Source organism: Pelodiscus sinensis, chromosome 1, assembly GCF_052426305.1.
Source record: "Pelodiscus sinensis isolate ZL-2025 chromosome 1, ASM5242630v1, whole genome shotgun sequence".
Taxonomy (NCBI): Eukaryota; Metazoa; Chordata; order Testudines; family Trionychidae; genus Pelodiscus; species Pelodiscus sinensis.
In genome coordinates, this window is record NC_143052.1 from 93,723,959 (window position 1) to 93,740,951 (window position 16,993).

A 16,993-nucleotide genomic window follows, 5' to 3' on the forward strand; every position below is an offset into this window, starting at 1 on the left:
CTAGTGTTTGGTACTAGCTCCTACTCGAGAGCTGGCCCAGCAAGTCCAGCAGGTGGCTGATGATTATGGAAAATGCTCCAGACTTAAGAGTACCTGCATATATGGAGGCGCACCTAAAGGCCCCCAGATCCGAGACTTGGAGAGAGGTAAATGGTATACTTGTGTGTTTAAAAATTCACACAGTATTTTTAAGCCTATTTTGGGTAGGTGCTAAGCAGGATCACACCTCCATCTTCTGCTATAATTCATTCCAATTTTACTTCCAGTCATAGTGATTGTGTGTGTGTATAAGCGTTACAAGAGTTACCAGTTATACATATTTGTCTTACAACTTATTCAGATGGCTGTTTTTTTCCCTCCTCCCTTTTCTCTGTGCACTCTCCCCATACTACAATCTTCACAGTGAGGCATTCCTTTCTCTCTGTGTATTGGCAAGAAACCAGATTTATTGACTGTTCGTCAGTGTTTAGGATCTGCTGTCCCTCAGATTGAACCTCAGTTTCTTAGTATGTAGCGGAACTTTTTTTTAAAATACAAGTTTCCTTCAAATGTTTTTGTTCTCAGAGGTTTGCCTTCCTAAATGGTATCTTCCATTGGAACAAGGAGTGGAAGATAATTAGCCTAATTTCTGGAAGGTGCTCTACACTAGAAAATTAGGTTTGCAAAACTGTTGTTCGGGTGCAGGAAAAATTTACACCCCCTGAATGGTGTAGTTAAACTGACCTAAGTTCCTGTGTAGGCAGTGTTAGGTCGACAAAAGAATTCTTCCATCAGCCAAGCTACTGCCTCTCAGGGAGGTGTATTACTTAAGCCAGTGGGAGAACTCTTGATGTTGGTGTACATTTTGTCTACACTGAAACATTATACTGGCACAGCTGTGCTTTTGTTCCATGTTAAATGTGGACATAACTTAGGGCATTTAACTTCTCTACCCTATTTTTCCTCAAAAATAGTTACACCAAGGGGAATAAATGCCCTACTGTTTCTCGTCCTTCTGAAGCCATCCCTGGGTCTCTGGATGGGCCAGTCTGCATGGGCCTCTGAAAGGTGTCCTTTGAAGCATTTAGGAAGGCTGAATCCCCTCCACAGCAACCAGGAAGCTTTTCTTCCTGTGCCTGGTCAACATATCCTTTCTAATTGTCATCATTTCCACAAGGAGGGTTCAGAGCTAAGCATGCTCCCCAGAAAACAACACTTCTGTGTGGGTAACCAAGATAAAATAGTACCTCAGTCATCCTGTCTTCCAAAGGCCAAATTCATTGATTCAAGAGTATAGGGTTAATTTCATTCTGCCCCAAACCAAAGAATCATAGTGTGGAAGAATGGCATGAGTGCAAGATGGGTGGAGGGCTGCCAAGGTATATCTAAACTGCACAGACTTCTTCAGGAAATCCACATTGCTCGTACACAACCCTGCAGTCAAGAGAAAAACCTGTTCCAAAGCTTCAGTATTCCTGTGGATAAAGGCATGCATAGCAGAAGTCTAAAAGACAAAGGTGTAGTCCCACCACAGAGACTCTTCATGCAGTCTACTAGAGAAGCAGTGACTTCCTGGGTAGAAAGATCTGAAGTTGTAAAGAGATCTTGGAACCACAGCTTGGTCCCATGTCACACTTTTTCCATGTTACCTGCACAAAATTCTCACTCCAGGACCACCCACCCTTACCCATTCCCAGGGCTCAGGTGTAACCTTACCAATATAGGCACTCACCTTCACTCATTCCTAGGATTCAAGCATAACCATATACTGTGGGTTTGTGGGATCTTTTACCAGTGAAAGAGCCTTACACAGTAATTTTCTACTTAATCTCTATTTATTAATTATCAAAATCAGTATACACACTCCAGGCATACTGTGCTCACCACTCCCCAATGAGACAGATGAACTTGTCTTGATGGCCAGTCAGGATATGGTCCATCTGGGGGACTCCAGTTTTAGCACCGTGTCGTTGGTACAGGGTTGAGGTCTGGCAACTCTGATGTTAGAGCTGTGTCCTGGAGTTGTGCCCGAAGAACTTCCTTTTGGGCCCAGATTTATATAGTGAAACCTGAATCCTGCTTAGCTATGCTGTAACCGATTATTTTAGTAACATTTTACTAACCAATCATAACATGTTGTAACAGTTACCTAACCAATCATGCCTCAACACCTTAATAGATGTACACCTAGCAAAATTAATTATACAACAGACAGAGATCATACAGACAAACAATAGGAATGTGAGCACCATAATCATAGAATTCCACAACCTCAATTATTAATAAACAGTTTCTTGCCAGACAAAATGCCGTCAAACTGTTTTCTTTACTCATCTTAAGATGTGTTTCTTTAACTGGTGATATTGGTTGCCATTAGGATGAAATCTTAACAGCCTGGTATGACACTATTTTAATGCACTTTAGATGGAATGTGAGTGACTCCAAGCTATAGCGCTAATGGCTGCCGCTCTTCAGTGTGGATGCAGAGGAAGGCTTTAGGCCGGGGTGGGGAACCTAGGGCCCTCCCTCCCACCCCCCGAATTGGGGAGCTTGTGGAGGTGTTCCAGCCCCCACTCTTCCTGCCCTCCTGCACTGGACTGGAGCACTCAACACTTACTAGCTTAGGTTCCCCTAGGCCCGGGGTCACCAACCAGTAGATTGTGATTTACCGGTAGATCTCAGGGGCTCTAAGAGTAGCTCTTGAGCCCTCTGAACTGCGCGCCTGTGCAGTACATTTACATTAGATTTCCTCATTTGAGGAGCAGCTACTCACTGAGCAACAACACAGGTGAGTAGCTGTGAGGAATAGTGAGAGCTGGGGGGTCGGGAGGGCTGAAACACCCCAGCCAGCTGACTGTGGCTTTCAGCTGAAAGAGGCTGTCCCTCGCTCCAGCTGATCAGTGGCTTCTCCTCTGCACCTGCCCACGTGGAGCTTGGGGGCACCCTGGCTGAGCGCCATGGCCAGCTGGCCGGGCAGCTACTTCTCTTCCCTCCAGCCCGGCTTCCCTGCGCTCAGCCCAGGGAGGCTGCATCTAGCTCCAGCTGTGCTGGCGCAAGCTTCCCAGGCTGAGCGCAGGATCACAGATGCCCATCTGATGGACTGTATACGACTAGCAATCTCAGACTACAACCCAGACTTCAAGACACTGGCAGATACTGTTCAGTTACAGGTGTCACACGGAGACTTTGTTATTGGAAGAAAAAAATATACAATTATCAATACTTGATTTTTAGATTTACAAAATAGCAGAGAACAAAATGTATAATTGTAAATGCTTCATTTGACATTTAAATAGCATGAATTAAAAACAGACCATTTATTTCATAACTATAAACATGTGATTTTAATTTTATATATTGCATAATTTAAAAATAAACTGTTTAACAGAGTGTATAAGGGCTGGGGATAGCAAGTGATGGACAGGAGTATAGAGAGGGCAGGGCTTCAAGGAAGGGGCGGGGGGCGGTAGATCTTCTCCTGTTCTGAGATTTAAAAAGTGATCTTGGGTGTAAAAAGGTTTGGAGACCACTGCCCTAGGCTCTGTGTCAGGGAAATGTGGGAATTGTCTTTCTCCTTCTCAGTCAGGCCATGTCAGTGAGGGTTTGTTTTCTTGTGTTTTTGCTTCTCACTTGTGTGTGGCCCCGATTCACTTTTCTGTGGGTTAGCAGCCCCCTACCCAAAAAGGGTTCCCCACCGCTGCTTTAGGCCTTCCAATATGGCTACAGGACTTCCACTATGGCTACAGAAAAGCCATATTCTTAACCACAGTGTGGTCCCTTGTCACATTTTTTCTAGGTGCTACAAAGTAGACATTATCTTCTCTGGGAGCATAGCATTTGATTGGTAGGTGCTGTAGAATGTGGTGCTCAGTCTTTCAAATTGCCCTCCTTTTTATGTAAATAGTTGAAAAGTAGATTCTCATCACTGTACAAATTTTCAAATAGTACAGAGAAGGGAAAAAACTTGTTTTTAGCTCTATGTTCTCTTTTTGGGATTCTTTTGTGGCCAGCTGTTTACACTGCTATAGAGTAATGAATTAACATCAGTCTGTGTTCTTATATGGTGGATCTAAGAGGAGTGAGTCTTTTAAGTCTTTGCTTTGACCTTCAGACTCAAGGCTCTGTTACAAATGTTTATTCTGAATGCTGACCTTAAGCATATTAGTATTTTTTCTGCAGCTTTGGAAGCTGTTCTTCTCGGAATATGTTCTGATGTCCTGGTCTAGAATTAAGATTTGGTCTGCCTCTGGCAGCTAGGAAGATAGCTAGATATGGAGTTTCTCAGAGGAAAATACACCCTTCCTCCATCTCTAAAATGTTTACTGGACAGATCTATGAGTTGAAAGGACTTAACTGTGAGACTGAAGTAGAAATACTTAAACAACAAATAATCTAGTAGCACCTTAAAGACTAGTTACAAGAGGCTGATAAGAACCAGTAGTTTGCACTTGGAAAGGAAGATAACCAACACAGATGCTACACAGACATCAAGTACCATTAGCACCTCCATTGTTTGTTTGGTTGATAATGTGCGAGCCAAACCGATATCCCGATACAAACCATTTGCATAACAACTTCATTCACAAGTTTTAATTATGTTCCAACCCTTCTCTGTGTATTTGGTTTGTGGAATTGGTCTGAAACAAAACAGGGACTTAGAGATCCATTAATGAGTGTCCAGGAAGGTTAAAGTGTTCTCCAACAGGTTTGTGTGTTGCCTTTTTGGTTATCTGATTTGTGTCCGTTAATTCTTTCCTGTAGAGACTGTCCAGTTTGACCAATATACATTGCAGTGGGGCATTGATGGCATAGATCTTAGTGGATGTGCAGTTAAATGAGCCTCTTATTTGGTAGCTGATGTGGTTGGGTCTAGTGATGAAATTGCTTGTGTAGGTATGTGGGCAGAGTTGGCACCAGGGCTGATTGCAGGGGTGGGTTCCTGGGTGGTTATGATGGAGGTATGTTGTGTGGTTACTGAAAAGAATTTTTCAGGTTAGGTGGTTGTCTAAGCGAGAATTGTCCAAGGAAATGGTTCTTATCAGCTTCTTGTAACTATTTAGTCTTTAAGGTGCTACTAGGGGGGAGGGATAGCTCAGTGGTTTGAGCATTGGCCTGCTAAACCCAGGGTTGTGAGTTCAATCCTCACGAAGGCCATTTAGGGATTGGGGCAAAAATTTGTCAGGGGTGGTACTTGGTCCTGCTCTGAAGGCAGGGGACTGGACTTGATGACCTTTCAAGGTCCCTTCCAGTCCTAGGAAATAGGCAATCTCCATTAATTTTTTTAAGACTATTTTTTTTTAAGTTTTTCCTGTTACAAACTAACTCGACTGTCCTTCTGAAGCTTATCTGCTCCCTTTCTCTTTCTCTCCTCCACTTTTTTCCTTCTTTCCCCTCCTCCCCCTTTCCTACTTATTCTTGGATTTGGACTTTCAATACTTCTGTCATCTGAAGAAGTGGGTTATGCCCACAAAAGTTCATACCACCATCTACAAGTTTTGTTAGTCTTTAAGGTGCTACTAGACTATTTGTTGTTTAAGTTTTTCTTGTTACAGACTAACTTGGCTACCCCTCTGAAGCTTTTGAAGTGGAAATGTCATCTCCTTTTTAGGAACGTAGGAATTTGTCATACTTGATCATTAGTCAGTTTAGGCTTATATTTCTAGTAGCAGATGCTGCAGAGGAAAACAGATGCCCTTCTTCCACAATAATTGCCTAATTTAAACAATATTATACAAAACCATCTGAGAAAATGAAAGGTTTGAGCTGTCTTTTAGCTGTTGAATGGATATGGTTCCTTTACTACCAAAAGGCTGATTAGATAGTGTTGAAAATTTAGCTGGGATTTAAACATTTATTCCTCTACAAACTGAGCTCTCGAATTAATAGCCTTGGATGCAGGGGATTCAGCTCAACAGGAAGTGGAGGTTAATTTTACCTTTGCTGCTGCTGCTGAGTCTTTATTTTTCTCTTCCATGTAATTTCTGAGGAGAGGCTATCTGCTCCTGGATTGTATTCAAGGTTCTAATGATACTATAAAGTAACTTCAGAATGGTTAATAAAATTAAAAATGCCTAGTGTTCCTAATAAAATAGTAGTAACTTGGTCTCAGGTGTGTATACATATATAAGGGAAGTATTATAACAAATTTACTGTCATATCTGGTTTATTATGACTAGAACTATGTCCCTCCCTCTTGTGTGTTGAAGGTGTTGAGATCTGCATTGCCACCCCAGGCCGCTTGATTGACTTTTTGGAGGCAGGAAAGACCAACCTTCGTCGATGTACATACCTTGTGCTGGATGAAGCAGATAGGATGTTGGATATGGGCTTTGAACCACAAATTCGTAAAATTGTTGACCAGATTAGGGTATGTGAAACTCTGATTTATAGTTTCCTTTAGGGATGTTAAAAATTGTGTAATAGAGTAACAGTGTAACCACTTAAAAAAAAAAAAAAAACCTTCTTAGTGGTTAACTGGTTACGCACACTGCGGGCTCAGTAGTAGAAAACTTAGTATAAAGCTTTGTACTGCAGAGCCTGCATCGAAGCATAGGGATAAGAACATGTACCTGAGTACACAGTTAATCGATGAGCCTGGGCTCATCACTTAACCCTCATGTTTACATGTAGGGACCTCCCTCCCATATCACAGATAAGGGGAAAGGGGCAGGTGGCAGCTGGTGTGCATGGGGCTCCGGCTTAAAAGCCAACTCCTTGCAAGCACTGGCTCCCACCTATTCCCCTCGTGTGTAAATGTCTAACCACTGAAAAATTCAGCTGTTAGATGTTTACAAAAATACACACATTTTAACATCCCTACCGAAGCTTCCTTGGGAGTGGAGTTGCCAGCCACTGCTGGCCTGGCTCCCAGGAAGGAGGCTTTGCTCCCTGAGAGCAGAGTGGGTAGCCCGTGCCCTTCTGGTGAGGTGGCTTTGCTGCCCTGCAGCAGTGAAGTTTTCTCCTCAGGAGCTGGCTGAGTATGATCAATACCATTAACTGATAAGCATTAGCTTATCAGCTAATCAGTTGTAGTCTAACATCCATGGTTTCCTTTAAATTCTCACTCAAATATATCATCTAAATAACATTTTTTCCGCCCTTTTTTCTTAGCCTGATCGGCAAACCCTGATGTGGAGTGCCACTTGGCCAAAAGAAGTGCGCCAGCTTGCTGAGGATTTTCTGCGTGATTATGTTCAAATCAATGTTGGCAACCTGGAACTGAGTGCAAACCACAACATCCTGCAAATAGTGGACGTATGCATGGAGAGTGAGAAGGACCATAAGTACGGTCGTTGTCCTGCTGTTCTGATTTGGGGGAGGAGTGCTAAAAATCTTCATTGCAAAGAAGTATTTTTAAGTGATCAGTCTACATAATTTTTCGCTACTGAAATTTATGAACCAATTTAATCCCTTATAGTTATCTAGTTGCTTATAGGCATTCACTAATTTTATTACATGGTAAGATAATTTAACTCTTCATAAATAGTTCTGAACCAACTTTCTCTAAGTGGTTGCTTGTTACAGGCATTCTTTCAAAAAGATAAGTTGAAAGTCTCTTCTGTGTTCTTGTAAATATATCCTAATTCTTCCTTTTGTTTTAGACTAATTCAACTGATGGAAGAAATCATGGCAGAGAAAGAGAACAAAACTATTATTTTTGTTGAGACGAAAAGACGATGTGATGACCTCACCCGAAGAATGCGCAGAGATGGGTGAGTAGCTTGTTTCCAGTTTGTTTCCCATTAGGAATCCCTAAACTGTAAGAAGTGGGAGAGGAGGAGGAAATGCTTATGTTGCTAGTCTTAGAAATGGTCTTTCCCTTCAGCCTCTTAGCTAGGTACAATATGAGGGCTACTGGAAGATTCCATCACACTGAAGCATTATGTAAGAGGGACAGCATACTGGCCTACTTGGGACATAATGAATGCTGCATTGTGTATGAGATTGCCAGGACAAAGGCAATCACTATAGTAGGCCTTATTGGATTAAACAGTAATAGTTAGTACCTGAAAGAATAATAGGTGCTTTCAGCCTGTACAGAAACAGATCCCTCCCAAATAGTTTATATTTTAAATAGGGAAACCGACAAAGGAGGGAAAGAGTGCATGAATATTTCTTAATTATTTTAATCCTTTCCTGTTTTCTCAACATTAATGAAGCTTCTTGTTACCTCTCTCAAATCATGTGTTTCCATTTGGCAGCTGGCCAGCTATGTGTATCCATGGAGACAAGAGTCAGCCAGAAAGAGACTGGGTACTTAATGGTGAGTGCAGTGTCTTGGAGAGTTGATTACTTGGAGTTTTGAAAATCATCAGCTTGGTTTAGGCAAACACATTTCCCTCTGTGTCTCAGATGCATAGTATCAGTCAGTATTAGTTGCTTTACCTGTAGTCTTACTATGTTTTCTGTTTAGCCTTTGACTTGTTGATTTCAATACTGAGGTGGTTGCCCTCTGCTGTGCCAAAGCTAAGAGGATTTCACAATTTCATGGAGTCTGTGTGCATCCCAAATCTCTCTCAATACATTTCCCATCTTGTTTGGATTCTGCAAAGATACTTTAAGTTAAATTCACTGCCTTTAGCATAGTTTGTGACTCCTGGTCTGTTTTCATAGTGGATTCTTGTCTTGCAGAATTCCGTTCTGGAAAGGCTCCTATACTCATCGCTACGGATGTTGCATCTCGTGGGCTAGGTTTGTACATACAGGCTACTCTTGCCTGCTGCTCCATATTTTTCTTCTTTGAACTCAAAAAAATATTTTCTTAAATTCAAAGCGTGATTTTCCCCCACATGTGAAATACCTTTTTTAACATTACTCTTTTTTTTCTTTCATATTCAAAGTCTCTTCCTGCTCCTAACGAACAGGCTTTGGTCTGCAGCAAGGCCTAGGCATGACTAATCGATCGCCAAGAGGGAGAAGAGACGTCCAATTATGCAACCCAATCCTTCCACTGTACCCACTTCCTCCCCAGTTCCAGCTTTTTGCGGCTGGATGGCTAGGGCTGGATTGCTCCCAATTTACTGAGGGGATTAGATATAAAAGTTGAAATAAGTCATCTGGGAGAGTAGTTCAGCATAAAATATTTAACAATACATTGATGATTCATACAAAAATCCCTACAATACACACAGTTCACCCATCAAATGTGCTCACATCTGGGAAAACATTGCTCCAGATTTTTTTCACAAATAGTCTTTCCAGCTCTGTTGGCTGTAGGCAGGTTCTGTTACATGCCATCAACATATACTGTCCAAGTGTGGTGTTGGATTAGAAGTATGTAGGATCAGAACTATGTAGTGTATTTCACTGATGTGAAAATGATCTTTTTGGATGCATAAGTTAAAACACCCCCTTTTAAAAATAAGTTGTGTGTGCTATGAAACATTTTTTGTTTAAATATTAACCTTTTTCTCTTACACTGGGCCAGTGTGTAAGTTTAGAAATATTGTAAAGCAATTTTGGCCTTTCTTCTACCTTACACTTTTCAGACTTGACACAGACCACAACCGAGGGCCATTTCATAGTAAGTACCTCAGTGGTCTGACCCATTGTGTAAAATTTTATGTAAAACTAAGTAATCCATGAAGAAGCTAGAAGGGAATTCTGTGATTTACAGAAGATTTTTAGTTATTTGAAACGTTTTGTATATTCTGAAAGGGTGGCTATATTATGCATCTCAAGGTCATTTAAATGTTGTCAAACTAGTGTTAGACTGGGCATCCTTCATTCACACAACCGTCACCCTTTCCCACCCCCAAAAATTGTCCAACACTTCCTCTAAGGGGTGATCATATGGACTTCAGTCTCTGCCCTCTAGGGTCATGTCTGGACCTGTGCAGTTAGAACTTGGGCCTGTTGGGAGAAGGGACTGAGGCCTGAAATTAGTTTGTATGAAAGAGAGCTGCTCTCAGTAGCAGTTTTTTTTTTTTAAACAGGCTTGCTATGTGCTGGTAGCTTCTTTGTGCATCTTGCCTAGACATTTAAAATAGCCCCACCCCCTAAAAGTGGTTCCCCCAAACAACTCAATTGGATACCTCTTAAGAAAACACTCTCCCTGTTCCCTTCCTCCCCCACTTCATCCAAGCTGTGGGGGAAAGGTGCCAGAGTCTGTTTCTTGTTACTAAACATCTCTGCTTGTTTTGGGGCCCTGAGTTTGCTGCTTTTTAAAATAAAGTCACTTAACTGGCAAACTTCTAGACGACTTCCTCCAAGATCCTGGGAAGTGAAGGCTACTACGTAATAACTTTAAACAGGGGTGCGCGCTTTTTGGCTGAGTCACCAGGGCTTTCCCTCATCCCAATGGAATATTGGTTTCCAAAAATCTCCTTCCAGGTAAGTTCTGAGTCCCATAATGACTACTTTATGCTAATCTTCAGGAGAGAGGTCCTCCCTCTGCACTGATTTTTTTTGTTACTCTTCACTCTGTTAAACTAAAAACATTGAATTTCTTTTGTTTTGTTTTCTTTAACAGAAGCTTTGATAACAGCTGCAGATCATTCTCAGTGCAGGGTCGGGGGCATATCTACACTGGTGATCGAAGCAGCTCTCTAGACGAGCATGTCTGCTAATTTATATCACTCCTGGTTAACAGTCAGAATCTGTGCCATAGGGTATTTTGGTTATCTGACAAAGGGTATGTGTCCCAGGCAGCTACAGTATCTTCTAAAAGCGCAGGAAGATTGTGACTGTGCACAAATACATTGGAGCATTCTAGACTGGAGAAACCAAATCCTGTTCTTGCTCTGATCTTCAGCCAGATATGTGCACATAAAGGACCGCCTTCTTAGTCTGGAGAACATTCCCTGCCTTTTCTGGCCTCCCATCCTCCCCTCAAAAAACTCAAGTCAGTAGTGTCTGTGATATTAGCTACAATTCTGGGTGCTTTCTTCCAGGAAAGCGATTCCCTGTATCCACTTAATTCAACTCTTTGCTGCTCATGGATGTACGGAATGAGATTGGCTAAGGATCATGTAGCCGCCTGCTTGTCAGACTCTAGTTAAACTCTGGCTGTGAAGATGTGATTGTACCTATCATATTTGCCCCTCCCTTACCTTACACTTTTTCATTAAGCACCCTAGTTGGAGACTCGCGCAGCCCCCTGTGAAATCTGCCTTCTCACTCCCCTTATTGGTGTGATTCAGGACTTTGGAGTCAGCAAAGACTAAGGAGACCCCTTTGCTGTAATAAGAAACAGACATAAAGTTCCCTCTTGCCACTACACACCCCTTGTTTTTATTTTCTCCATCTCCCCTCTTTGAAATTGATGAAGTCTGGGCAATAGATGCAGTCTGACCCTTTGGATATAATTTTTTTATCTTCATTTTTTTGATATTCGCCCCTATTAACCCCGGGTGGGGCCAAAAAGCGTTGGAGGACCTGAAATTTTTACCTGAACCCAGGTTCTCCGGCACTTCACAACCAAATGGGGCTACAGAGAAGCATCTAAGCCAGTTCACAGAGCGAGCGTGTGTGGGGACTTCTCGCTGCCATGGACCCTTGATGCATGCTCCCCGCGCTCCAGTGGTCCCGTGTCAGAGGGCGGAGTTTTCGAAAGGAGGCCGCCAAAAATAAAAGGCAAAGAGACGGGATCGGCTGCAGCGGTTTCCCACAGGAGGAGGGAGTGTGCATCGGTCTGGTAACAAACAGAGAATGTTTCTCTATTTTAAAAAAAAACAAAAAACCAAAATCTGTGTTTTATCTTGGATATTTTCTGAATATTCTTCTTAAAATGCAGATTTTTTTTTCATGAACTGTAAGGACATTTTTTTATTGTAATTCCATTCTTTTTTTTAACATTGCTTATGATAGCAAATAGATATTTTTGCAACTGTAGGTGTTTTTACTGAAACGTTACACTAACATTTACTTACTTACTACTCCATAAATTTACAAAATCTGATATCTCAACAAGAGAACAAACTATTCTGATGTTTCTCCTAAGGTTTAATGGCATTTGTGCATTTGGTACAGCTTTTTGTCTTTTTGAGCACTCAGCTACCCAGTTCAGTCTAACATTTGATGTTTTGACTTGGACAGTCTTAAATTCTATTACTAAAAATCAAGATTGCTAACACTGGGCTTTAGTAGCATGGTGAAATGTTAGTGCAACGCATTCTCATGATAACTAAGAAGAGAGGTAAAATGTCTTAGCTGTGGTATGCTACATATATATATTTTAAATAGTAAGTTGGCAGAATTTTACTACCATGGTGTAACTGGGATGCTTAAATTCTAGGATAGGGGAAAGTCATTGCTTATATTTTATAGCCCTTAAAACTCATAGTGAAGTAAAAGCCTTTCATTTTTAATTTTCATGTGCTTGATTGGAAGGTAAGTGATCTCATTAGTTAGTCTTTAATAGACTTCTCCCAACAGAGTAAAAGCCTTCCTGCAGCAGATCTCTCCGTCTTCCACCCCAGCTTGCTGTGTCCACAACAAAGGTGGCATTTTTATTTGGGCCAAATCCTGTCTCCCTCTCCTTTGGAGAAACTAGTCATTTAACAAATTCAGATGGCATTGTGCAAAGAACCTATCACCCTGCACAAAGATGCAACAAGGGAAGGGTGAATCTGAACGGAGAGAACCACTGCTTTAAGACTTACTATTTTTCAGGTCATTCACCTTTGACCCCATGCATGGCTCAAAATTAAACCTTTTACTCTTTTGGGATGAGTCTGTCTTGTTTTTATTCCATTCAGTTACTAACTTGTTTTTTTCTCTTATTACTATCACCTGCATTCGTGCTCCCCACCTTTCGTTGGCACGTCCTTCTCTTCCTCTTCCCTTCCCTCCACCTACCCCTTCACTGTGCTTCGCTACCTGGGCACTTCGCAAGATGTGGAAGATGTTAAGTTTGTGATAAACTACGACTACCCGAACAGCTCTGAGGATTATGTGCATCGCATCGGCCGCACTGCTCGTAGCACCAACAAGGGCACTGCCTACACGTTCTTCACACCGGGGAACCTGAAACAGGCCAGGGAACTGATCAAAGTGTTGGAGGAAGCCAACCAGGCCATCAATCCGAAATTGATGCAGCTTGTGGACCACAGAGGAGGAGGTGGTGGTGGTGGAGGTAAAGGAAAGCTGGAAGAGGGTAAAAAGATGGGATAGATACTCCCTCTTGAAGGAGGATAGGTGTAAAGAGACAGAATAAAATACCTTCATAATTAAACCATCTCAACATCAGACTATTGCTACCTATGTATGCCCCAAATAATTAATATTTCCATCTCTGGAGATATTTAAGAGCAGATTAGATAAGATATCTATCAGGTATGGTCTAGACTGTGCTTTGTCCTGCCATGAGGGCAGGGGACTGGACTCAATGACCTCTAGTTCTAGTGTTCTGTGATTCTATACATACCCAACTACAAGTCCTTCTGGCTAGCTGAAGGAGGGACTTCAGTGTTTTAATCATAGTCATAGGATTTCTTTCTTCATTAACAGTGTTCTGCATAAAACTGCCCTCTGTAAATTAGTGAAACAGTTGTAGTTCCTTCTGGCATGTCCTGCTTCCCACATAATTGAACATAGTCTATAGTCTGATATACTCTCCCTTCTGACATGAGGTGTGCTGCCTCCCAGCCCACAAAGAAACATGAAACTTGATCCAGTCATTTTTAAGTTAGTGCTATATTTCTTTCAGTGTATTTTTCTGTTTCTGTGCACACTCTCAACTTGGGGTAGATCAAGATACAGGTTTTGAATTTGGTATCCACAATTTGGATAAAGAGAGGCCATGGGGTAATGGAATATTTGTGAATTGAAAATGCTGTTTATGGAGGGAGGGAATAATTAAAACCATTGTTAGAATTCAGTGCCTTTCTTATTTGAGTTCTCCACAGTATTAAACCCTGCTGTATTTACCACCAGGAGGTCGTTCTCGTTACCGTACTGTCAGTTCAGCCAACAACCCTAACCTAATGTACCAAGATGAGTGTGAACGGAGGCTTCGGGGAGTAAAAGATGGCCGGAGAGACCGCGACCGTGGTGACAGTTTTGCCAATGGAGCCGCCAAAACCTACGGCAGTGCTTATGGAAGTCCGAATTCCGCCTTTGGGGTGCAGCAGAGCCAATATGCCTATGCCCAAGGGAGCTATGGAGCAGCTGCCTATGGCACAGCTGCTTATGGCACTACTGCTGCAGAATACAGTGCTGCTGGCTATGCTGCCACTAGCACTGCCACTGCTGGGAGAACCGCTCAAACTGCCACCCAACAGCAGTATGCAGGCATAGGCCGGGCAGGCCAGCAGCCACAGCCTCTAATGTCACAACAATTTCCTCAGCCTCCAGGCACTAACGTGATAGGCTATATGGGACAGACTGCTACATATCAGTACCCACCTCCACCTCCACCCCCTCCTCCTTCACGCAAATGAGACCACTTGGCTGCTGGTGACCAGTCTAGACCTCTTGCATTTAAAGGAACCTTTTCTTTCTTTTTTCCCCTCTGTGATGCCTTTCTCATGCAGGTTAGATTTAGAATTCACCATCCCAATTCCTCCTGCCCACCAAAAATGGCCCTAAGTCCACAATTGCTTATCTTGTGGGTTTTTAACTATATATTATATATATATATATATATAATTGACTGGAATTTTTTAATTTTTTTTCTTGCATGTTGAGGAAATTGGGACAATTTTTTTTTTAATTTTCTCTTAAAAGAAAATAGGTATAAGGCAGATAGGTCCCAGCCCAATCTTTTTGGTGTCTGAGGTTTGTGTGTGAAAATTTACTGCGGGAGGTGGGGAAGCAATGTGCTATAATATGCAAACTTAATTTCAGGAAGTATTGAGGGTTGGGGAATTCTGGGCAACTGAGGCATTCTTCCTTAATGTAATAAATACAAGGGAGCAGTGCTCATTTGTTTTCTAGATTTGAGATTTTTTTTTCAATAACTGAATATTGATGCTTGTACTTGGCATAACAAAACTAGTAAGGAAAACTCGGCTCGTTTGGCTCAGTTTGGAGGCATTCTGAATGTTGCTCCAAAGATAGTGTAAAACTGTTCTGGTTGGCACTTTTGCAGCTGCTGGTTGCAGTTTCCTTCCTTCTGATGTAACTTCTGTGGTGTGTGGTAAGGAATAGGGGAATAAAGCCCCAGTGTCAGAGACCAGAAACCTGTTTCCATTTGGTGTGCCAAACCCCAGATCTAATCCGTGTAAGAACTTTGTTGACACATAACATCTATTTGAAATATTTACCAATGAAGTTCTTTCCCTATGATGCTTAAATTGCAGGAATAGGTGGAATCTGGTTCACTAACCTATATCAACTTCTGCCCTCAAATTCCCGTTGCTGGGGTCACTGAGAAAACTATGCAGTAAAAGGCTCAGAAACACTGACCAGGATTATTATTACAGTTTGTATATTCTTAATAAGCAAAGCACCTCTTGTCATAGGGCACATTCAGAATGCCACTGTGCTGAGTGAAATGTAGCAAAGTTTTTCCACTTACACTTATTGAGATGGGGGTAGATGCAAATAGAAACCCCTCTTTATGAGGTGAGGAGAGAGATCTGGTTAGTGTATCCTGATTCTAAAGTTGCGTTTCCTTCATACCCTGTACTACCTAGTGCTTTCCCTGGCATTTCCCCAGCAGTCCCCTTTGAGCTCAGCTGTTGCAGGTAGGTAGCATTCTAGGAAATGTTAGGAAAAATGCAAATTTAGTAAACATTTTAATTAAATCTTGTTTGTTCTACAGACCTAAGGTAGGTGTGGGGAGTTTCTCTTTAAGTAGTAAAGTGTGTCTACTTTGTAACTGCCACGAGCAGATGATACAGGGATAGTCATAGTGAAAGTTGGCTGCTCTTACGTTTGGATAACTTTGCAGGAAATCAAAGCTATTCAGTGGGTTGCAAGGCAAAATCCTTGCATTACAAGAGTTCATTGTGATAGAAAATAATATCGGGGAAGTCAGTAGTAGTCCCCAAAAAAGGCATCTCAATCCTGAAAGGCAGCCCAACCCTTCTGTAGGAGAGAAGAACATTTGATAGCCCCAGGAGAGAGGGCTTGCTTTAGACATCTTCCCCTTAAGCAATAGCGAGGGGTGGGATGAATATATGATTTGTGCACAGCATACAGGTAGGTTCAGTACAATTCAGAGAGAAAACCTAAGTCCCCTTAATACCCCATCTTTCTTAAGTTGAGGCTATTTTAAAAATTAACTAGTACTTTGGCAAGAAATTTTTGTGCTTGTGTGTTTAAATGATGGCCACAAACGAACTTTTACTGTCCCAGCACTGACTGACTGTCTTTTATCTCCCCCACAAGCAAGCGTGGAGCTGTTCTTCATCTGTAAGTTTCTGTGGGCATGGAAGGGCATGGAGTAGGACATACTGCGTAGCTGGCTTTAAAAAGCATCTCTAGAAAGCCAAAACTACCTTGCTGTCTGCTGTAATTTTCACTTCTTCCTTCAGAGACTTGGGCAGATGTAAAACAGTTACGCTGAGGTCTTGAAATGCTTTATTGTAACTTGATGTCAGCTGCAGTCCAGTCTCTCTCATGTCCTATCTTGAATGTTAACTTGATTGTTGAATGCACAGTAGCATGTGCTGCCCTGGCTCACCTGGTGCTTGCTGTTCTGTTCCATATACCAGCTGAAGGGCCCTTGTTGATACAGCGTTAACATCTATTAATGTTTGCATTGTTCTCAATCTGTATACATTTGTGGGAGTGTCAAATGAGTCTGGCATCTCTTCCTGTCCCACTTCCTGAAACAACTTACTATGTAGATTTCTCTCAACAACTGAAGGGTTAGTGGCTTTTGTGGGGGATCAGTGCTGTTTCACACCTTTGCTGGTCTCTGGACACATTCCTGTTGTGTTAATGAAGACTTGAATTGAGAGAGTTCATAAAATTGTGATGTTCAGATGCAGGATGCTAAGAGCTATGTTACTATTCTTAGTTTGTAAATTGTCCTTTTGATACCATCTTGTTTTCTTTTGTAGGTATAAATAAAAACACTGTTGTCAATAAAATGTGAACATTTGTTTTTGTTTCTAGAATGTAA

General features: G+C 41.8%; 1 protein-coding gene across 2 annotated transcripts in view; it reads left to right on the top strand.

Moving 5' to 3' along the window:
* The window catches only part of DDX17 (DEAD-box helicase 17), a 29,179-nt gene extending 12,218 nt beyond the window's left edge, over positions 1-16,961 (top strand). For both annotated transcript variants that reach the window (XM_075936807.2, XM_025182578.3), the window contains exons 6-13: positions 5-146; positions 6,186-6,346; positions 7,090-7,262; positions 7,581-7,691; positions 8,181-8,242; positions 8,611-8,670; positions 12,815-13,054; positions 13,855-16,961. In XM_075936807.2, coding sequence (XP_075792922.1) covers positions 5-146; positions 6,186-6,346; positions 7,090-7,262; positions 7,581-7,691; positions 8,181-8,242; positions 8,611-8,670; positions 12,815-13,054; positions 13,855-14,360 — 1,455 coding nt within the window. In that variant the 3' untranslated portion in view covers positions 14,361-16,961. The remainder of the gene's footprint in view (positions 1-4; positions 147-6,185; positions 6,347-7,089; positions 7,263-7,580; positions 7,692-8,180; positions 8,243-8,610; positions 8,671-12,814; positions 13,055-13,854) is intronic.
* Positions 16,962-16,993: the final 32 nt, after the last annotated feature.